Source organism: Colius striatus, chromosome 10 (assembly GCF_028858725.1).
Source record: "Colius striatus isolate bColStr4 chromosome 10, bColStr4.1.hap1, whole genome shotgun sequence".
Taxonomy (NCBI): domain Eukaryota; kingdom Metazoa; phylum Chordata; class Aves; order Coliiformes; family Coliidae; genus Colius; species Colius striatus.
Genome location: NC_084768.1, coordinates 13,534,576 through 13,559,141, shown reverse-complemented (window position 1 = coordinate 13,559,141; position 24,566 = coordinate 13,534,576). Strand labels below are relative to the sequence as shown.

At 36.6% G+C, this 24,566-nt stretch overlaps 1 protein-coding gene across 1 annotated transcript in view; it reads right to left on the bottom strand.

Moving 5' to 3' along the window:
- Positions 1-24,566, bottom strand: part of ST6GALNAC3 (ST6 N-acetylgalactosaminide alpha-2,6-sialyltransferase 3) — a 217,104-nt gene that overhangs the window by 100,009 nt on the left and 92,529 nt on the right. The window contains exon 2 of the mRNA XM_062003958.1: positions 17,200-17,394. Within this exon, the coding sequence (XP_061859942.1) occupies positions 17,200-17,394 (195 nt within the window). The remainder of the gene's footprint in view (positions 1-17,199; positions 17,395-24,566) is intronic.

Sequence of the window (24,566 nt, the reverse complement as noted above, 5' to 3'; positions counted from 1 at the left end):
AGCCCTCTTCAGTAGAAGAGGTCTGATAAATTAAGGTGAAAATTATAGATTAAATTAAGAAGGATACACTCACTATATTGACACACAGAACCTGGAGCAATTAGAATTCTTTAGCAATTTGTATATTCAAATAATTTTCATTTACTTGAGCTATACCCGTGAAAAAACAGCGCTTCATAAATCAGACCCGAGGGTCTCAAATCAAGCATTTGGAAAGTAAACAACACACACCTAGTAAAAACGTGGCTTGATTAGATAGGAATCACACAGAAATTCTGTAACAGACGTAGGAATAGAACTTAGTTAGCATTCCTGCTTAACCATGACAGCCTTGCCTTTCATTCCTGCAACATCCCAGCTCCCTCCTTCACACTTTGCCATTTCTTCAGCAAATGAGGCAGCAGTCCTAGAAACTTTCTTTATATATTTCCCACTAGCACCAGAAATGGTAAAATCTAGACAATGAATGAGGCTGAAGTTGTTCCACGATACACAGACATGAATACAACAAAGAAGTCTGAATCAAAATGGACAGGTAATTTAAACTATGGCATTTCCATTTGACTTTGCAACCCTACTAGTATGTTGGCTTCAAAGGTACAACACATACCAAAAAACCCAAGAAATCTGCCCAGAGCATGAGTGTGACACCTATGTTGTTTATGGCAGAGCCAGAATCTTCTTATCCACCAGATGGATTTCAGTCAGTTGAACTAAAATAGCAGTAGTGGCAGCAGCAGAATACCATCCTCTACTTCAGCAGCCATGCTGTTTTTCCTTTTTTAATTATAATGTCATGATAGTTACTGGGAAAACAAGCTTTTCCAGCAAGCTCTTATGAAAATGATGTGTTTTCCCTTGAACAACAAATACGTCATTAAGAAATAAAAGATTCATATTAAAGAAGCATCCAAAATTTTGAGTCTAACAGGCAGCCATATTCCAAAATTCATTATGTAAACTAATTAAGAGGTATTTAGCAAGACTTTGTTCTTAATTGCTTTTCATGTCTTTCACCCACCAGTTCTCCTTTTGGGAATACAAATTATTCACTGGATGTACAAGTCCCCCGCCCCACAAACATAGCAAAATAAAAGTCTAGGGGTCAGAATAGTGGTCTGAGACTCATGAAGCTTGAGCTGGGGTCTGGTCTACTACTGACCTGCTCTGTGGTCTCTGGTAAATGACAATCCCAAGGTCTCCCTTTCCTAACCTGCAAAACATGACTGATAGTTGGAACTCAAAAAGAACTGCATGGATTCCTTCTTATGTTACTGTCACTGGAAAAAAGCTTCCCTACCTCAAACCTCTCCACATGTAAAACTGTGTGTGAAGGCAAAGTATTTAGCATGGTCCATTTCATTAGGTAGAATTATCACGTATCCTGCAAAAACCCCATTCGCTCCCTGTGCATGGAGATCAGCGAAGTTACACCTCTGACCTTCCAGGCATTACCCTGCAGGACTGAAGCTCAGACTGACAGATCAGTTCCATGGAAGCACAGTGAGGGAAATCTGAGCCACTGGCATCAGTCAAATTTAAAATTATTTAAAATTTCTTTTTACAAAGTCGTCTTAGCTTGATGTGACTTTAGCTACAGATCAACTCTAAACATGATGCAAGTAAACACAAGGATCCTACAATGGAAGGATGAATAAAGCCTTTCTCAGGTTCTCACTTCTGTGCCCAGTAGGTGCTCAGATATTAGAACTGAAAATTGGAAATAGTAAAATCTAAAAGTCTATGAAATATAGGTTCCAGAGGAATGATTTCAACTGACTATTCAAAAACAGAAAGAGGTCATCTCACTGCTAGTAAAACATAATTAGCACAGTGACATAGCTTTTACTTATTAATTATATTTCTTTTGTACCCACACTACAGAAGTACAGCAGAAAAATTTTACAATCAGCAAAATCTTTTCTGATGACAGGTTTTTCTACTGTTAGCTCTGCAAAATGTAATAAAGAATGATATTTCCTTTCAGTTTTGCATAGCACTGTGTACAAATATAAATGTTAACTGCCAGGATATAATTTTCAGTATGCTTGTCTTACTTTAGATATGTGTTTTCTGTTCAGAGCACAGCTGTTCATGTTTTCCGACATGAGCTTGAGTTCTGTAAATATCTTCTCTGTTGAGGACTTGATTCCTGAGGTACTGCACAGGAGCCACATGTACAAATTGTATTAGTGCTAATGCAAGCTGTGTGCATGCAAATCCATGCACAGCACTTAGAATATGTGGACTGCAGACCTTGACCCCACCACTTTGCCACTGAACCAGAATTGCTCTATTTAATGCTTTGACTGTGACATAAATCAGGTTTTTCAAGAGGCTTTTATTCAGCTAAAAGAACTCATTCTGGGATAAAATTTAAACAGAATGTGCTGCAGAACTGCATTAATGAAGGAAATTACTCCCAGGAATGTGGAAAACAATTTGAAAACTGAAGGTAAGATTATCTAGTGTTTACTGCCACTTTTTTGTTTTCAACAGAAGAAGTCTGTGTTGTGTTTACCTTAATTTCTTTACTTCTGGACTTCAAAACAAGTCCATTGCCTGTCAGCATAACACAGCTGGCAGCACTATTGCCTCTACACTAGAAGGTCAGAGATGCACATCTCTAACTGAGCCATGGGCTTTTATCCATCGCTGATGCTGCAACAGAGCATTTGGGGGCTGTTGCTGCACAGTTAGAGCTGCCAGCCTCCAGATGAGACATTAAATCAAGGTCACTTCTGCACATCAGTGGGGACCACCTGGGTGAAAGGTAACAATCCCATGGCAATTTTCACAACAGTAGGACATAAGCACAACAGTCCCAACATTTGCTTCTAACAAATAGCTTTTAGTATCTCAGGCTCTTTAGAAGCAATTGTTAAACATAATAATAAAAAACCATGGGACTATCCAGACCATATCAATGATATTGTCCTTCTTACTTTGAAAAGCTTTCTCTGTTTAGGAGGAAGGGGAGCCTACTTCTAAGCACAATAGGAGTAATGAGTCCAAGTACACATTAATACATTTTATATAGATGTAGCCTATTCTTGTAAGTTTTCAGAAACACGGATACGTGAATTTCCAAAGGCCAATTTGCAACAATAATTATCAAATTAGGCTAGTATTGTTCAATCAGTCTGTTGCTTTAGGAAGAGGGGGAAAAAGCTCAAGAAACATAAGAGTATGGGAAATAAAAGATATTTCTGCACGGTTTTCCTCTGAGTCCAGTAATCGTGTTAATTCTATAGCTGGTGACAAAAGTGCTGGTTGGTGGCCATCTACTCACTTTGTGCCCCAGCTTTGTGATTACAGGGAGAGAATCTGACAAACAGACACAAGGACTTTGTAGCTTTCATTGAATAAATCTATATTGTAAGATCGAGAGCTGAAAGAAAGAAAGGTTGCTACAAGTGTAAATGGATATCAGGCTGTTCCTCTGAAAGTGGTGAAATACCACATTTTTTACCAAGAGATAGAACAATGCAGAGATAACGTAAATGAAAGGCATGGAAGTATGGTGTGCTGCACTACGGAACTTGGGGAAATGCAGAAATCTTCTGTTCTGGTAAAGGAGCTCACCTGTTCCTCATAGACTGTAAACAAGCGAGGAGAGTTCATTTTTGGTTTTTGTGTTTTTTTTTTAATCAGACGCCATCTGAACCAAAGAAGATGGGGAATCACAAGCCTATAAAGAAACCTTTGAGTACAGCATGAGATTTGATTGTAAAAAAATATCTGAATTGATATGCAGGCAAAAATTAAAAAGCTTTTTTTTTTTTTTTTTTTTTTCAAGGAAGCCTTCAAAGGGAAATTGAGAGGACTTGAACCATTTCAGGTATTGATGAAATAGGGCTCTTCATTGTGCTAATTTGAACAATCCTAGGCACGCCTCAAGGAAGCAAATACATTGTTTTATTCATTCCCGTGAGAGGGGAAATAAGAATGGAAGAATATCAGATAAAAGGCAAATTGGACTAAAGTTATCTCTGACCACAACTAAAAATGAGAAGTAAAATCTAACGTATACATGCAAAGAAAAATGCTACTTCTATAAAAATAAGAAATACACATATACTTAAAATATATCATGGGAAAAATTTAACTGAAGTTACAATTACATTCTGGGGGTAATTTCAGTAGCAACCTATTTTATTTCTATAAAACTATAATGATTTCAGTAGTAACAGGTTCTCTAGGTAGTATCACACTGGAAGGTTTAAAGATGGTACCATTAAGTAGCATCCATAATTGTTACAATCAAATGCATATTACACAAAAGGGTGCATTTCCAGATGACTCTTAAATGTACCAAACTGCCAGATTAGCATTTTTCTGAAAGTAACACTCCAAGCCTCCAAGAACCATTTATGGACCAAAGCTCACGTCAAGAATACTGCTGATTACCATAACCAGTTTGGTTATGATGGGAAAAAACATGGGATTTTTAAATAGCACTAAACATGGGGTTGAGTATAACAGCTGTCAATATGCAGACATTTCCTCTCCTTATTTCAGTCTCCTTTGCTCTTAAACCACTGCAGGAAGCTGCGACCAGATTTGCAAAGGGTGACAGAATTTGGGATGTGAACCTGAGAAATGTGAAATCTACTGAATGGGAAGGTGCTCCTGCAGACACACACATAGGTTCCACAAAGCACAAGAACCTGAGGTTTCACTTACGGTGATACTGGGAGCAACCTAAACAAGCAATCTAGAAACCCGTTTGCCCACTCAAATCACCTAGATCATTAAATAATAGAATAATTTTAGTATAATACTTTTAAAGATTATCCTAGCTCAAACACAGAGAAGTAGTAGTAAGCTAGAACATCTTTAGGTAGACAAATACTTCATTGCATCCAGAAAGAATTAATGGTTATATAGAGAGATACCTATATTGGAAAGCAACAAAAATTCATGAATCCTCTAGCAATTTAAGAAATCAAACAGATTTTAAGGTGTATTATGCAATAATATTTACTCAGTCAGATCTAACATAGAAATATGCATGTTACTGATATATAGCTGCTAAAATGATATTTATGTTTATAAAGACCTTGCCAGACAAACTAGATTTTTCAAAGAAAAATGACATGCTGAGTGAAAGGAAATTACTAGAGGCATTTTTGCATTTATTAAAGACTGATAAAAGGACTGATTTTCAGGAATTCAGAATATAACGTCCTAGATAATTGGACAATTAATCTGAATGTACAAGAAGTACAAATGTATATACAAATCAGGTGTTTTAAATGTAAAATGAATCACTAATTTCTTAATAGATTTGGTACATTCCATTATGAAAGCAATTTCTCTAATGAACAAACATATTTAAACTGTAAGAATGCTACTGCAGACTGAATGTAAAAAACTGATGGCCAAAAATCCTATTTCCAAGAATAACTCAAACCACTGTAAGAATTTTCACATGGAGTGAAACAAAACCACAAACCAAAACCAAGAAAATTGTAAAAAAAAATCACTTTGCTTTTTAGTTCTAAACCTTTTTTATTTGGCCTCATTCAACATATACCTTTGTGATCTTTTCCTTGTTAATCTGTTTTATCCTTGCAAATAATCTTCAGGAAAAAATAAATGGTATTTGCAGAGAGAGCAGAAAAGTATGAGGTAAGGAAGAAGCTGGACATCATCTTGGGAAACTATGAAGCAATTCCTCTAATGCAAAAACTTCTAAGGCATTCTAGGAAAAATAAATCCCAGGTAATTTGATATCTAGATATAGAGGTAACATGTTATGTCTCTCTTCCATTGCAGCTGAATCCTAGGAAACTGGAACAGTGAAAAGTGAGAAGAGGGTGGGTTTTTGCTGTGGATGGAAGAGTTTTGCTTGATAACATGGTGATCAAAGTAGAACTGTACATATCTCTATGCACTGGAACAAAGAAGAGAATGTGAAGTGGAAATATTTAAGATCCTTCAAGAAGCAGTAAATAAAGATATATAAACAGTTGTAATACCTCCCATATCTCAGGAAAAAATAAAATTGTGAACTATTAGATTTTCCAAGGGATGTGGGCAAAAGATCCAAGACCTGGAAATACAAAAGTAGACAGGTTAAAGCTTTAATTAATGTGGAACATGGGTCAATTACATATTAGCAGGGAAAGAAGTAGCGAATTAGGAGGTTTTTTTCAGCTCTAGATTTTCTTTTTTGTATATGCAGCTATTTAGCACACATTGAAACTGGAAGAAAAAACATATACATTATTCATGCTATTCATGGTAGATATGCACTGTAGTTTCAGTGAACAGGACTGGAAGTAATACCAGAGGAAATAGAAGCCTTAAAGGAAGACACTAATCTCAGAAACCTCAAAGTGTCACTGTAATTTTTTTTTAAGGATTCTGTTATGATAATAGTTAGGTTTGAAGAAAATTATTTCTGTGCTATTCAGATAAATGACCACACAGAAGGTCATTTCTTCCCCAGGAAATGAAGAGTGGATAAAACCCACCAGAATGGCAGCAAGCTATTTAAATGCAAGTGGAGAAAGCTCCACAAGGCTGGCTCCTGTGTGACTATCAACAGCCTGAACGTAACAAATATTTTTGATTTCTTGACAGAATTTACCTTGTGTTGCAGCCAACAGAGGTGGCAACCAATTTTAAACAGGAAACGGTATCACCCCCATCCATTGCATGAAAATTAATTCTCATCTACAATTATCTGACAGGTTTGCCTTCTCATTTTCAGCTATCACCAGCCTCCGTACCTACAAAAGTCTATTTCTCCTTGATTCTTGTGCTCAGCTCCAAAATAATTTATTAGAGCTTACACATGCTTATCAAAGACAGACAGAATCCATGCAGAAATTAATGGCAGTCTATGAAAGTTGCTATGTATCATTATATAATACATGCCAACACTGCTGTCACAGTACCTGGATTGCCTCATCCTTTGTCAATCAGATTAAAGCATTACTATTATACCAAAAATCATATGACTTGTTTTTCTGGCAATAAAGTTCTAGCGGTAATACAGTGTTAACAAGTGACAATCTATTACAAATACGAGATCTCCAAACACTATGTGACAGTCAATCTGACTGCCCTCTTTTTACTTCATGAACATGACCACAAGTGACTTTATCCAAAACCATTACTTGCTCTTCAAAAACATGAATCCTTTACAAACATGACGAACTTGAAGAAGTGAAGGGCATTTTGGTCCTCATCTGCAGCAGGAACAGAAAATAAGGCTAGTTTGTAAGAGTTCCAGCCTGTTCCTCTGCTTGTTCTCTTCCTCTCATCGTCTAAATCTCCAAACTGTGCCTTCAAAGCTGTCCTAAATGGTAGTGTATTTTTGGAGAAGAGGTAATCTCATGAGCTAGTGAAAGAAATTTTGGGCAGTGAAGGGTAAGCCAAATTAGAGAGGAGGCTGAAGAAAAAAAAAATCAGCAGTTTTCGATAACACCGGATCTAAAAAGGAAGAGCTAACAGGAAATATGACAGACTTCACAAATCTTAACATGCTTGAAATAAGATGACATGAGAAATTGTATTGTAAGCTAGAAAACGTTAATAAATCAATAAAATTAATTACATAAAAAACATCTGAGAACAAAATTGTCAGTGATTGATCAATTCCATAATATACTGTATGTCATCAAATATAGGGTTATTGTTATTACCAAAAGGTCAAAATTTATCCTTCACCTTGGTGTTTAATTTCTATTGTAGGATATTTGCCAGTGCTGATCTAAGCCTTCAGTACACTGAACTACTTTAGGGCAACTCCTGTACATGTACATCAGGCATTTCATAGGAGGCATCTGAAGAAAAGCTTAGAAAAATACTTTTTCAACTCAATAAACTCCAGAAACTTTTTTTTTTCTCTTTACAAACAAGCATCCTAGGCACCAGTGCTCAAGAAGGGAGAAGGGAAGGAGGGCTGTAACATCACTGAACTAGAAACAGGGAAATCAGCCCAAACCAACTTACATTTTGGGTTGTGTAATATAACTACGAGGCTCTTGAGCGTTCTTTGCAGTCTCTAACTGAAACAAACAGGTTCTGTCTCCCTGGAGAAATATTGATCTGTGGCATTTCTATCCACTTCAAATCCAAAATCCTCGGTCCTAACTACAAGAGACTTTTAAAGACAAATTCAAGAAGCTGTACTTCAAAAAATGATGCTATTACTTGTGAAAATGAGAACTGGTATGAACAAAGTAAAGGCAGTAATGTGTACCCTTGGGGTTGGGACTAAAAGTGGAGGATAAATTGTTGCTATTGAGTGGACAATCCCAAAATTACTCTAGCAATTCCTCTACATTTGTTTTTGGAATTCCATTTAACACTGTATTTATTCATCTAACAGACATGCCAACTGCTTTTCTAAGTGACAAGAAACAACAGGTTACTGTAATCTCTAACTAGCTGAATATGAAAAATATATCAAATTCAGAAAAGTAAAAATAAAGATGGAGGAAATATTGAAAATAACACAGAACTTCATTTTCTCCCCACTCCTCCCCAGATTGAATTGGTTTTCATTTAAGGGTGCAGATCCATGGACATGATTTACCATGAACTTTTCAATGTTGGTGGTAATATAATTTATTAGTTTAGGGGTAATTTAAAAATTACTTATGATGAATACACAAAATTTATAGCTACACCCACAGAAAATGTAGCTACTTGTTACAGATACTGTAACTCTATCAAGTAGAGCTCTAAAATGCACACATAGCAATAATGGTAAGGGATATGAGGTTTTTGTATACAACAGCCATACAGGCCGTCCTACAGACCAAATAATACACATTTAGTAGTACGGATTAATATATTCAGCCAGACAAGAGAGACTATCCCAAGAAAAGCAATTATTGCTGGTGCAATCTGCATCTGCTCTAAGAGAGTCTCTGAGCTCATTTCTCTCTATGCAGCAGTTACATCAGTCCACCTGTTCCAGCCTGGTCTGAGAGCAGATAGCACAGATTAACAGCTCAAAAATGCATTTAAGGCTCACATTTTCATCTAACAAAAAGCCTAAGAGAAAAGGCTCTCGTGGTAGAAACTTTCTACCAACTTGGAGAACAATAAAAACATAAAACTATGTATTCAATCCACAGAGCTTTGCAGCAGAACCTAAAGCTGCCAAACGCAGGCTATGACAGATGGTCATAGGAGCAAACTTGGAAAGCAAAGGCTTTCAAGGAAGATGGTTGTGGCTTTAAAACTAACTCATAATTGGCACGACTGTCAGTGTTAAGAGTCTGTCCCTTGAGCAATTTCTAGCTCGTGTGTTTACGTATGCACCCATGCACGTATGTATGTGCGACTGTGTGCGTGTGGCTGGCACACTCCTTCCCTGCAGGGAAGTATTAATAGCCTCAGGTCAGCTCAGTGCTGCACAACTCTGCCAGAATAGAGCTATGCTGGGCAAGAGCTCAAAGAGCTAAAATCGCTGATTGCCATAGCCAGCAGAAACCCCTTGTGTAGAAATAATTACATGAGCAAAATTCCGTTTTCACTGGCTCTTTTTACTCTGTGGTGTACTTTATACACCACCACAAACTGTATCCAAAACTAGCAATACTGTGCTGCAAAGTAAATCTCTGTAAGAAACAGACTCCAGGGACAAAATGTTGGAGGGTGACTCTGAACTTCTTAAGATGGACACATATTCATTTTTAAAAAGCAATAGTGGGAGACTATTCAGTGAGTAAGTTATAGGTTACTGCTCTCCCAACTGATGAAATAGGACACCAAGACAACACCTTGTTTGCTATTAATGCAAACCAGCCCATGCTTCCTTTATCAACTATTGCTTATAAATCTATAATCACATCATGATTAACAGAATTCAGTTCTCATGGAGAATAAGTAAATTCCTTCCTCCTCTTGACCACAAGCCTCACTTTCATTACACCAGTGAGCTTATCTTGCCTATCTTCCCCAGTGGTTTAGTTTCATTCAAGAAGTTATTACACCAAATCTCTCTGCTCTTTTCATTATCAGTCCAAAGATGACTGGCCCATCTGCCATTCAACTAAACCAGACTTTACTGATAGAAGTTTGTTTATTACCTGGGTGTCCTGATTGACAGCAAACTGAACAGCAGTAATGTGCCCTCATGGCAGAGGGTCATTGACATCCTGATGTGCATCGAGAAGAGCGTGGCCAGCAGGTCAAAGGAGGCTCTCCTTCCCCTATACTCTAACCTGGTGAGGCCTCATCTGGAGTCCTGCATCCAGTTCTGGGCTTTCCAGCTCAAGAGGGACAGGGATCTGCTGGAGAGAGTCCAGTGCAGGGTCACCAAGATGATCAGGGGACTGGAGCATCTTCCTTGTGAGGAAAGGCTGTGGGAACTGAGGGCTGTTTAGAGAAGACTAAAGGGAGACCTCATTAACACAAGTACCTAAAGGATGGATGTCAGGAGGATGGAGTGACACTTTTTTCTGCTGTATCCAGTGACAAGAGGTAATGAGCACAAGCTGGAACACAGGAAGTTCCACTTAAACACAAGGAAAACCTTTTTCTGTGAAGAAGTCCTGGCACAGGCTGCCCAAGGAGGATGTGGAGGCTCCTTCTCTGGAGATTTCCAAACCTGCCTGGACCCGTTCCTGTGTGACCTGATGGATGGGAACCTGCTTTAGCAGGGGGTTGGACTGGATGAGCTCTAGAAGTCCCTTCCAACCTCTACTTCTCTGTGATTTCATTAAACTGGCTAACTCTAAAACTTAGGTTTGTCTCTGGTTTCCAAATGGTCTTTCATCAATTTTTACAGTATTGTGTCTCTTATTTGGAGAGGCACTGTTCACATTTCTCAGATGGAAGACATATCTGACACCTTCTCATAGGGAGTCTAACATCTAATATAAACCTCCCCTCCACTAGTAGTAAAAAAATCCTCAAGAAAGTGGGAGAAATCTCTGGAAATTCCATACAACCAAGGTGGATGACAAATCTATGACTCCAGGCACCTTTTCAGGTATAACCCATAAGCTCCGATTAACAGATCAATCCAGCTCATGACTGTGCATCATAGACATTTATTTCTACCAGTCTAGATCCTTTAGGGATTGACTTTTGGTGGCATAGCTCGGTGTCTGATAGTAATTTCAAGTTCCTTGAGCTTTTTTTCTTGTTTTTTTTTTTTAAAAAAAAAAAAAGCAGAGCTGCCACACAGGCAGCACTGCTTGAGTCATCACATTCAGGCTCTGTGTGGAACAGATTTAATTCCTTTGTATAGAATACTTTATATATTTATCCTGGCACTTGACTTTTTCCTCATGAGATGCCGAGTTGTGGCAGCTTTAAAAATCAAAGTTAATTCCACATATACAGAAGGAAAAAGGCTGAGCTGGCAAGGTTTACCCTGCTGAGGACACACATCATCTGTGCTCCTTTTCTGTGTGTTTGTAACAGCGTGAGTGCTTTCATATGAAGTTTGCAGCTTATTCTGATGGTTCTCTCTTCTCCCAGGCAAAAAGGGGTCTGGAAGAAGGAAGAGAGCAGTCAGGACTCTCGTGAAAAGTTGGCTAGTGAGGTCTATTTCTATAATATAAGATGCACTCCTGGAGTTGATTATTTGGTGGTTAGAGTCCCTGGCAGAAATTATATTTTGAAGTGTGTGCCTACAGCTCCCAGAGCCAGAAATGGGAGCTCTGCTACAGTTAGCAAACACAGAGGTATGGGGGTACAAGAGCCAGCAATCCACCATACAAATCTCTCTCAGAAGTGTAAGAAGCAATGTGATTGTCATTAAAAACATTATGTAACCAATCCTTCTGTAATGCTTCCAAGAAAAGTTGTTCCTGAAAATTTATAGAGTAGAAGCAGAAAATCATCCAGACTATATGGCATGTTTACTTTTACTTCCATTATTATTATTGTTATCATTATTACATGATTACTAAGGCAGAAATGATGTAACCGAACAACTGATATAAAATTGTCTTAGAAGGGATCAAAAAGATAAACGACTATGAAACAGATGACCTTTTCTTAACAAAATATCCTATGAATTCTTAAGCTGTAATAATGAAAAAGATCCTCAAGGAAAAGACAGGTTGGAAGTTATGAATGTGTCAGAAATTAATGCAAAACCAACTTTCTGTCACAGTGAGTTCCTGTTGATGTAGCTGTTTAGTCTCTCTAGGATCCAGTTCTTCCCAACAAGACTATGAAACAAACATCTCTGAAGTAAGCTGAATACACCATGCGAGTTCAGTCTGCTACCTTCCGTTTTGACATGAAGCCCAGTGCTATTCTCTAAGCTTCTCTTCCAAGTAAGTGTCATTCTGCATTCACTACTAACAGTGGAGAAATTTGAAGCTTCCCAGGTTGATCGCTACCTTCACTTATTTTTAGTATTTCATATAAAAATTTCAGTCCTTTTAAAATTTTTTTGTTACCTCCCATATCTGGATAGAAATTAATACTAAAATATCAGTCACAGTCTTTGCTTTCTTTGTGCATTTTTTCATTTAGTTATTTAAGTTTTATAAGAACATGATCTCTCATGACTGGTATGGGTCCTTGTTATGATTCAGTTATTGTTGGAGTGGTATGTGCATTGTGTTACAGACAGTACATCATATAGCCTACATTTCTCCATGTCACGTTAGTTTTCCTCTATATTTCAGATCCTGTTGTTTTTAATGCAATTACTTTAGTCTGTTTAAAAAAAAAAAGAGACTACACAAAAACACTGTTCATATCTTGGTTATTTCATTTCTGGAAACCTCCACAAGACTTTAGATGTATGTTCATACATATATGTAACTGTATGCCACAACTGGCAAGTAATTAATGCTTGCATATTAGTTTGTTCAGGTTATGGGACAAAATGGTGTGTGACAATATGATTCAAATTTATTTCTTTAACATCAACACAGTATTTGACTATTACATCAGGATACTTTTTTTTGCAAGACTTAAAAAAAAGAAAATCTTAACTACCATAATGCATGCTCTTTCTATCTAGTGATCATCACTATACTGTGACATTCTTCGATGTTCATGACACAAAGGCTCTTCTCTCCCTCAAATTCATTTCATATGAAGCCATTAGATCTCACAGCTGCAGTTTAATGTAGGGATTTTAGGTCATCTCAGAACTTACCCTTTTCCAAGAACAGTTTTAATCTTTGTATAGTACTTGAATATACTTCTTATAATTATGTTTCAAGTGTTATTGCAGCTATATTTCAGATTTTACTTATGTAAGAAAATGCTATATTATTTTAATACTGATGGTAGACTAAAAATCTATTCAATATTCACCTTTCAGGAAGCACAATCAAATATCCAAGAACACTATTAGACTTGCCTAGCATAAAGTTTCAAACTGCTAATGGGTTTTAAATTGATGTCATAATGCTGCAATTTAAATACATGATGTTCATTAATTTTGCCAGAACTCTTTGTGGAGTAGGAGTGGTACGAAAGAAGGAGGAAGGTTATATTTCTCTATACCTGCTTCTTTTTATCTGCTTATTCCTTTTTGATACACAGTAACAATCATTACATCAGCTTGGGGTATGGGGTGAAGTTTACCTAAATGATAATAAGTTTCAATTAGGTAACCACTATAGAGTTATATCTAAGTAATGTTTTCTATGACAAAAATATCAGGAATAGGATAAAAGTAACTAACGTATGATAGGTATGGCATTTCTTAAAGATGGATTTCATGGGACCTATTTTCAAAAATCCATAGCACAAAGTGGAGGAAATAAGGGATGGAAAGGTCATCTTGCCCATCCACCTCCTTTTCAATGAAAGGTCAAAATTGATGTACTTGAGCAAGAGAGTAATATCGCAAAACAGGCAACCATAGGCTCTTGTGAATCTCAGGAGTCTCCTCAGACATGGACATTGAAAAGGGAAAAGAGATCACATTGTGGAGGACTACTAAGGGATTATCTTCTCTTGAAGGGAAGGAGGGTTAGACACTGGATGCAAATTTGCTAGGTGAAGAATAATCTATTTCAGAAATATCTGTAAAGTCAAACTAAAGTATGTCTAGACACAATAGGCCAATATAGTACAACACTTTGCATCTATTTATATTTCAAATATAGTATGTTTACTGTACATAAAGTCAGTTTTTCCAAAGCTGTTGCTATAGCTACAAATCAAGGAAACCATGGCAACAACCCTGTATTATGTACAGCCTTAATTAGGGATTAAGTTATGTCTCTCTTTGCACTTTATATTAAATACTTCCATACAATCCAGTTTGGTTTTTTTCAGACTTTTTAATAATAAAATTTCCATAGTACTATACTACCCAGTCAAATACACAACACCCTTGAAATACGTCTTTACGGCATTATTCTGATCATACCTAATAATGTACATGATGCTGTTTTTCTCTTGAGATAAACACAGACGTTCATATCACCATATTTCCTGATCTTCTTTAATAGAAATCATTGATCACTTCAGCCTTAATCACCAAGTAATTGATTTTCCATCATCTCATAAGGTTTTCAAGTCTCATCCCACTCAGCCTTACTCTAAAAGAAATTACCTCCTCCTAACTTCAACTTTTTTTTTGCCTATGGATTCATGTCCTGTGTTTTCCCTTTTCCTCAGAAAGTAAGTGTGCGAGTGAGGGACAGAAAAGGTAGAGTAACAGTTCATCTGGATTTTCTAGCTTCTCTGTCACATCAGATGATTGACTGGGTAGGTGGTAAATTATTCAGATTACTCAAATTACTCTGTTTTGTTGACCTGGTATATGTAGTAATTACATACACTGAGAAGTTGGGACTAGAGAGCCCTGGAATGCTGCATGCAGCTGGGCCTCAGAGAAGAACCCGAGCAAAACAGGTAAAGGAGAACAGAGAACAAACGTGAAGAAAAAGAAGGGTATGTTGGAAATGGCTGAGGAGGGAATGCTATTGGACAGCAGGAGATATGTAGGATCCAATGGGGCAATAGTCTTCAAAGGATATTTTAGAAGACTATGAACACATTCAACAAGTGTGTAAGGATTCTTCCCACAAAAAGAGAAAAAGAAAGCCAAATTAATGACATTAAAAGCCTTCTCTCCTATCTTCTCTTCCATCACATCATTTTCTGATTAGCAATGGTTTAGTTTCCTCACCTTTTGGTCCCTGCCCATTGATGAGATAGCATGTGTCCCATTTTGCAGAAACCTTGGCCACATTTGTTTAGGGCATTAGTTCCACTCACAGACTAGACCTTCTACTTCTCTTATATATCACAGCAGCATAAAAACGTTGAAAATAATATCTGAATTCTATGAAATGAACAGAATTTCAGTGTCTTTGGCACTTACACAGAAATGAGAGATCTGTGGTTTTAATCTCTATGAACAATTGAGAATGCTGACCATTTTAACACATAGTACACTAACGTTTATTTTATAAAGCAATCTGTGTTATAAAAATTGTAATCAGAGAAAGTTATGAGTGTGAGTTAGGAATATGAGCTGTGTAAAAGCTTTTCACATTGGCAGCACAATAAAATTTCCCTCACACTGGGAATAATTAAGTCAGAAGATAGTGTATTCACAATTAGCAAGTCATGTTCTGTTTCTTCATTATAATTTTAATTAGCAAATATTAATGTAATCTGAAAATACAAGGGGGAGAACAATTAAAATTACTAACTTTAAGGAGTCCTTCATGACCTAAGTTACACTGAGCTAAATGTCTTACTAATCACATACTGGTCACCAACTTTCAGGACACTCATTTCCATTTACCGTTAGAACTTCCCAACGTGTTATCAAATTTAAGAATGAATTAAGGCTTCCACAAGCTACAGCTAATCTCTAATGAAGAGAACAGTGAATAAAAATGGATAAGCATGCTCCTCTCCTCTTCAGTTATCAGTTCAGACTGATAGTGCTCAAGTGACCATGGCACTTCGAGCTATTCAGATTCCACATCTGCCACTGTGGCAATAATCTGGGAACATGCAGAGCATGCTGCCCTCACATTTTTAGTGAGTTCCTGGTCCTTTTTTATTTAAGATATGCACCCTGTTGAACTCAACAGCAGCTCCCATTCATTTCACTGGGACTAGGATTCGCACTGACTCAAACAGACTTCTTTTATGTGATTGTCCTTTTTCTGCTCTGTAGATAATGTACTTTGGCCTCCAGTATACTCAGTGCTGCACCTTACGCGGACAATTGAAAGCTGCAGATGGTTAAAAGAAGCTTTCTCCTGAAAACTACAGCCCTCTCTCTTATTCTATTTTTCATGTTTAACACTCTAAAGGTAAAATAATAACTAATGCTCTTAGAGGACTGAGTATCATGAAGTGGCAAAGTATTTTCATTCACAATAAAAGCTGTTATGTGAATGAATTTCATTCCTGAACGTAATTTTATAATAAAAATAAGTAACAGTAAGTGGAAGTCTAATAGTATTTTGGATGACTGACAATGCTATAACTGATCAGAATCAATTTTTAGAAAGAGATAATTTTTTTAATGTTAGCTTATTATGCAAGTTTGTATCTGTTATAAAAAGTATACAAAGAGAGAAGGAGAGAGGAAAAGTCTGGAGAAAAGCCACCACCAAAACCCAACAACATCATTAGATATTGTGAGAACTAAGTTTAAAGCAGGAAACCAGTAAAATCTAATTTTATCACATAAGAATTTTTATCACACAGCAATTATTTCTCGAAGAAGATACAGGCCAAAGCATTTTAAAATACACACTGGAAACACATACCTGTCTCTCAAAAAGCTACCAAGTGTTAATATAATCCTTTCAGAAAAATCTAGTAAACCTCTGGCTTTATAAATTTTCTACTCTCATATATGTTCATTTCACAAATCACTCTCTTTTCCTCTTCTATGCACACACCAACACAAATAAACTACTTCTTCCTTGGCTATCCCAGGCAAAATTAAACATTTTTAGGACTCAAAGGAACTAAAGGCTTGAAATTCATCTGATAAATTGTCTTGCTTTTAGAAATATCAGTTTTCACTGCAACCGAGCGTGACTTTGAGGCCATCTCACTGCTCTTTCCACTGCAAACATGACAGAAATTTTAAAAAATCAGTGGTCACTTAAATGATAGAACAATTTTAAAATAAGACACTTTGCTCAGAAATGTTGTTTGCTTTAATTTTTGCACTAGGCAGGTTGGTAGAAAAGCAGTTATGTGGAATCAGAGAAAGTAAATTCTACTGGTCCATTTCATTCTGCTCTTGATACTACATCTTACCTCTTGTGTTTTCACATTTATATATCCATAATGAGTTCTCAGAGGCTGCCTTTGTCCATTAGAAAATGGTATCCATTTGACACTTGTTTGTCCAAAGCAGTTCAGGATCAAAGGGAAAGTTACTTCATTTGTGAGACGAATGATGATCAGACAAAGGAACGCTGCAATGAAACTCACAGCAACAATGGACTTTCTCTGTAATGAAAAGAGTAAAGAACATCAATTATTACAATTAAGAAGTGGTTTCCACAAAGAAATATACATATCTCCGATTTTAGGATGAAGAAAAAACACTTTTTAAAAGTTTTATGTGAAATTATTCATATGGTAGTCACCTTGCTGCAGGAGCACAAGGAGACAGATGAATGGATCATTTTGTTTCAATACATTTGCATTTCAGAAGTTTTGAGAGTCTCTTTGAGAACTGGTTGGAAATGAATCAAGCTTGCTCAAAAAAAAAGTCAGCTTTTTTTTTTTTTAGTTTCAAAAAGCATTTATGAGTTTTACATTTTATTTGTATTTAGAATGAAAATTTTATGTAAACATCCACACCAATGTCTCCATTCAAAATCCTCAGTGCTCTATGACAGACGATAAACACACGGAATGAAAATGCCATCTGCAGCCATACCACACATAGTTTATTCTGAAGAAAATGATGAGTATAGATTTTATTTATCATGCATTAATTTTAAAACATCCCTTTGCAACAGGACTCATATTCTAACCTAAAATGTTTTAGAATAAATGGTTGGTGAAGCCAGGGCAACATTTTACCTTATAATACATTCATGAATTTACAAAGTGAGGCGTTATTATCTCAGGCAAGATGATCTCCATTGTTAATATGTAATGGCTCTGAAGTCTGCATTTAATAAGCCTTTGCTTTCCGTTCTAACCTAACCAGTTGTTTGGACTGATGACTACAGGAAGATATCTCCTTTTTCCCCTGAGTAACCACCCCACAATCTGCAGGAGAAAAACTTACAAGAAATATAATGTTCCACTCATTTTGAATAATTTTTAAAAATTCTTAATTAATTTAATTAATTCTTAATTAATAAATAGAGAGGAAATAAATTATTTTCCCAAGGGCCAACATAAGTATATAGAAACACTTAATGCTGGATGGTTGAATCTGGTCATCCAGATTCCCATCTTTGCTTTTTAGGGTGCTAAAATTTATAAAATAAAAGTGATGAAAGACTGAGATAGAAAGTTTAGGTGTATGAGTCACTGTGAAGAGAAAGGGAAGAGGATGAGAAGTATTGTGGCAATGTGATTCAGTGAAGAATCTGAGTCAGTTAATGGTTGTGCAGTGTAAAATTAAACCCAGAAAATCTTTAGAGGGCAGCACAGCAGGCATAACCCGATCACAGCTTTCAGAATTCATGGAAGTCACTGCACTTTTCATCAGCTGCATTATAATACATTTACATTAAATTGAAATAAACTGGCTGGGAACACTTCTGTGTCACTTTTCTTTGTACCAGATGGAGTCGGAAATGTTTAGTTATATATCAGGGCCTTGTAAGTGTTAAGAGCAGCCAAGATGTGCAGTGCAAGTGATAATCATAAAGCAATGAGAAGTGTGAATTAGTCACACTATTTATTGCAAACCAAAACTAAAATACTGCAAATATTTAAAGGGGAATCTAGAGTCCCATTCCACTACATGAGCATGCTTCAATCAAAACATCCACAGCAGGAAGCAGCAATACTGCCCTGTATGATGCCATTGCCTGATTTCCACATATTTTGTCTTCCTAGTTTGTTGAATACCATTTCTTACTTCCTTTATTTTGTTGAAAATATTGCAATCAGCTTTACGTGCTTCCCACAGGGAGCTGTTCTAAGATGCCTCTGCCCCAAGAAGAATTCAGATTGCATAGCTAGATTTCTTATCTTTCATAGGATGCCATCTGATCTGTATATTCATTCTCTTTAAATATACTGTACTACAGGAGGAAAGGAAAAAAGTTTGACCAATTTCTTGTTTTCTTAAACAAGAAAAGAGTGAGGGAAGGAGAGGAGAAGAAGGAAGGAGAGAACATAGAGGGTGAGAGGACAGGAAGGGGAAAGGGGGAAAGGGAAAAAGGAAAGGAAAAGGGAGAGGAAGAGGAAAAAAGGGAAAAAGTAGGAGCTAAAAGTTGACATACTTCAGAGTACATGTACTGTAATACCTGGGACCCTCTTGGGCAGACAGCACACACAGATCTAAACTGTTTTTTCTTAACTGTTCTTACTCAATCCCCATAATATTATTCCAGTTTTGATTTCATTTTTTCTCAGACACCAGGCTCATTCTGTCCAGTGTGTATATCAAAACAAATAAGCAGTAGGTATGATTCAGAATTCTAAGGTTTCAGTTTATATTTACCTTGTTAAAATAAGAATTTAAATAAAACCAGGAGTGTCAAACTACTATGCTGGTTAGAATGTCACGAAAAACATCATGGAAATAAAACAATAGCAATAAGACTTTTATGGGTATGTGTATGTATATATATTTATATCAACATGGTCTCTAACATTACTTATAACCTTCATATCATCTGGTTTTTGCTCTTGACCAATGTCAGGGTCATCCATTAGCTTCAATTTGGTGAGAACTTGCCAGTCTGAACAAGTTTTAGTCATTTTTCTTTCATAATCTTTTCAGAAGAGTGAGATGACAAGACCATTTTTTTATAATTCATAATGCCTGATAGAATAGTAAGACTCAAATACTTTTTATTGTATATGGTTGTTTAGCAAGGAGGAATAAAGGAAATATTTTCAGTATAAGAGGATTTCGTAAGTTGTAAATTTTACTGAGGTATGTACTAAGTATCTTTATTCTACGTTCTAGCCCAAGAGCAACACCCCACTACTCAGAATGTATTATATGACACAGACTATCAAACCACTTTACAAGCAGTAATAAATCCCCATCCTGGTGAGATTAACAGTAAAAACCTATTTCACAGATGCATAAACTGAGACTGAAAGCAACTCCCCTAAGATCACAAAGAAGTCAAGAGAAGCTACTCCTAAACTTTTACTCTAGAACTATGTTGTTACTCAAGTTTATTGTTTTTATTACAACCAACTGCCTGAATTTGCTAAGTTAAATATACAAATGGAGGACTGTAGTAAAGAATGCTTGGAACCAGTGAAGTTCCATGTCCCAAACAGTACTTGAAAATAAACCTTTTTTTTCCAGAAATTTATTTTTTAAAGTATTCCTTTTTTTTTCTTTTATTTTCATGGATACATGATAGCACAGCTCTGGGAAAGACAAATCAAAGGTAAAGACCTACACGAGGGTTCTGCATCTCTTGGATGACACAATATGCAGTGATATTGTATTAGTTTCACAATATCTGCCTTTACAAGCATACTGAATAACTCAATCACTTTTTTAATATCTCTGCACTTTTATTATAGGACTGATGCAGAGTTTTACATTTTTTACTCAAGTATAATCCCAATTGAAAACAATAATGGTTACACTTACTGAATTTGTTTCATTTTGTAGACCACTATATGTAAAAAATAGTTCTATTTCATTTTCTCTTTTATAGTCTTGAGCATCCTCTTCTTCTTGAGCTTTCTGTTACAACAGAGGATAAAATTAAATTCTTTCAGCACACTAGTTCAGTGTATCTGATTTCAGTAGTATTGAAAATAAATATGCCTTTCAGCTATTTCTTTTGTCCTGAACCTCCCTTTAACACAACTGCTAGTGGGATACTCAGGTAGGGGTCCTAGAAGTTTTCAAAGAGGGAGCAAGACTACATAGCAAAGATCCTTTCAGAAACAGGCAGGTGTCAAACAACATTTGCATAAAATCGGTAGCTGAAGATTTACTTTCTTCTACTCCAGAAGTGAAAGTTAACCTGAATATGTTCAAAGGCTCCACAGGAGACGGCTGTCAGTGTTTCTCTCTCAGGATAAAAGAACAAAGCAAGTAAGGGGTTATATCAGAAGTAAGATCTGGTTTGTGTTCAAAAACCAGTAAAATTAAGATTAAAGCAAACATTTTTTTTTTCCCCGGCAAAGGGCACCTTTGCTAAACTGGAAGGTAAGCTGCCAGGAAGCTAAGGGATTAGAGCAGAAATGAAATTCAGTGATGAAGCAGCAAAGCAAGAAATACAGCATACAGAGAAACAGATAGAAGAGATACAATAACAGAAACATATGACTTTTAGCTTTCTGTATGGCCTGGAAAGTATTTCTTCTAAGAATGTACCCTGAATCAGGATTATGTTCATAGCTTGTGATGTTTGAGGAAGCATGAATAGAAGACACATTGCTTCTTGCACACTTGCTCTGTGGGAGCTCTGGCATTTTTTGTAGCTAAAGCAGCTGAAGAACTCTCAAGAGCACAGCTCATTGTACATTTTTTTTTATTGTTGTTATTTGTTAAAAACTTGTTCCATAATTCAGTTTTCACCATTATTCACAATGCAGTCCAATAAAAATGGTGGAGCATTCAGGTTCATAACAGCTCAACATGGCGTTTTTCACAGTAAAATAAAACATAGTCAAATATCTCCTTCATTAAAGCCAAAAATCTGCAGAGAGCACTCAGGTTCACTGACCTTACTGAGGTAAGACCCAAGCAATGGATAAAATGATGAATCACCACAGTATTGTCTAAAGAATTGATGTATCAGCAACAATCTATTTTAAAAGCCTCCACTGCCTATGTATAGGAGAATTATCACTATTGTCATTTAGTCTCAGATAACTGCAAAACTTTATTTCATACAGCATTCCCATTAGAAATAGTACCTTTATTTAGGAAATAATAGATAAGGTGAAGAATTTCAAAGTTTCGTGGAGAAATTGTTGAAGCCTTTTGCGTAAGAAATCATGCGTAAGAAATAACTAGATTCAAAAAGTCCCAGTGATTCTGAGACAAAGCGTTGGCAGATTTCAGGAATTAATCTGTATCACTATTCCCTCTTGCCCTAAACTCAAAGACTGATAAGACTGAGCTTTTTTTTTTTTTGTCTGAAGATATTTTTATCCCTCAAAGTGATTTCAAGCTTTTCAGCACTTGAGTTCTCCATATCCTAAAGTGATTGTTTCTCCCACTCCTTTCCTGCTTACTCAAACTGAATTTGTATTTCCTTCAGCAGTCTACTTCTGGCCTGGGGTTCCGTAAGCAAACAACCTCTACTCATTAAAATGCCCATGGCAGAGAAGCACACTTCAAATGAGGTTGTTGATTTTTCATTCTATAAGATCTGTTAAGAATATTTAATCTATAACCGCTGTTATTGATTCATTGATGTCCTTCACCCCTAGTGTGGACGTCATCAGTAGCTACAGATGCACTTTATATAAATACTAATGTAGTCTCTACATGATAAAGTAGTATTAAAAAAAAAAAATCTCTGCAGTTCAGCTCTTTAACGGTGTTTTGTTTTGTTTTTTGCTCTGGATTATTGCCCAGCTCTTCTTATCAATACCTTGGCAAGTCGCACATAGGCTGACATACAGCCATACATAGGCCAGACACACATAGGCTGACATACACTTTGTTATAATAGAACTGTTGGTACAAGAATTTGTGATGTTTCAACCTGGCATTTGATTGTTACTACTTATTGAAGCACCACCTGGTTGTGGCTATTTCACCATCTGAGAAAAAGTGCAAAGAAAAAACCACCCATATGCAAATATTAACTCTTACCCTACCAGATATATCTCACATAGGTGACATATTTCTCATCTATAGAAATAAAGATTAATGATAGGCAACATCGTATGGATAAATCCCTGAGTGCTTTTCACAACCATTCTGAAAGACACCCTAGAACTGCCAACATTTTGATGAATTTCTGAACAAAAAGCCCCACTATCTGCATATTTCTATACTTAAAAAAGACATATAGTTATTAAAAACCTATTGCATTTCTTTGTTATTTTATATGAAACATCTGAAATACTCAATTTCTTTTTTCAAAAACCGACAAGAAAAAGAATGTGATAGCTTCTAAAGTGAAAGTGAGATAAATTCAATTCCTACTTCTGGCATTAAAATCATCAGGGCATTTGGTATACAGCAGGAGGAATGGATGTTAATCACATACCTAGATGTTTAGCAAACACTACATGGGGATGTAACCTCTGGAAGTACTACTTCTAGATAAGGGGGGGAAAAAAAATCAGACAAATAAAATCACATGTATGTCAGCAGCCCAGAGGCAGAAGAAATGAAGCTAAATAAGATGTTGTAACTATTCCATATTCCTTGTATTCTCAGGCTGCATATCTGAGAAGAAAATGCCTTTTACTGGAATCCTTCACTTGCCTGCAGCTCACTTCTACCTGCAGGGGAAAGTTTGTGCTACAGAGCGAAAACTGCATAATAGAAATTCACACAAGTGAAATGTAATTGCCTACCACCATATGGAGAAGCCCAAACTTCTTTCATTGAATTTTCCTCTATAAAGATCTGTGACTGCCATGCTGGACTTGAAGCTAACAAAAATTGGCCCCATGCCTCAGGTTCTTTCTAAAGGCCAGCTAACACTGGATGACAAAAGAGATCTTCCCCTATCTGTCACTTGGCTAGACTCTTCTCCGTTCCTTCACAACAGCTTCATCCTTTCTGTTCTGTGGGAGGGTCAGCAATTTTGGAAAGTTACTCTGGATGCTCTGCCTTACAGAGTGTAAGCAGCACACCTGCTATTCAGAAGCATGAAAAGGAAGACAGGAGCAGGTGGTCATGATTCATTTTAGTCTTGTGTTAGGCATCCTAAGACAGCCAGTGCACCCAAACACGGTACAGATTAATGTCTTGTTCCAGTGGCAGGAATGCAAACACTGTTTAGTGTAAGATAGCATATGGGCTCTTTCAAGATCTGGCTGAATGGTTGGCTCTGCTCTGAGATACAAGATACAAGTACTGAATATAAAGGTTAGAGACCTCCTTCACAGTAACCAGGCAAACGTCCAAATTCAGAGCAGAAAGACAAGTTTTTTCATGCTGGTCTTACCAGAAAAAAAGAGAGGACCACTGTGAATTAGAAAGAAGGGACTCTTAAGTGGAGATGATGCTCTTCAGATAGCCTGAAGGAGGTCTTTTGTTCCTTGAGTTATGCAGCTTTTTTTTTTTTTTTGGTGGTTTTTTTTTTTTTTCCCCCTCATCTTTTAGCATTTGACCAAGAGTCTCCCCAGCACAGCTGTAAACATCTTGTTCTGGGTTGGCAGCAGGCAAGAGCAGCCTCTATGAACAGCCTTTTACATAAACCAAGTAAATCTGGTCTCTGAACTGGCAAGGCCCTTTCACTTCATCAGACACAAAAATTACAGAAATCTCTCTCTTTTCTTTGGATAAACCAATTCTAGCCTATCTCATCCATACATAG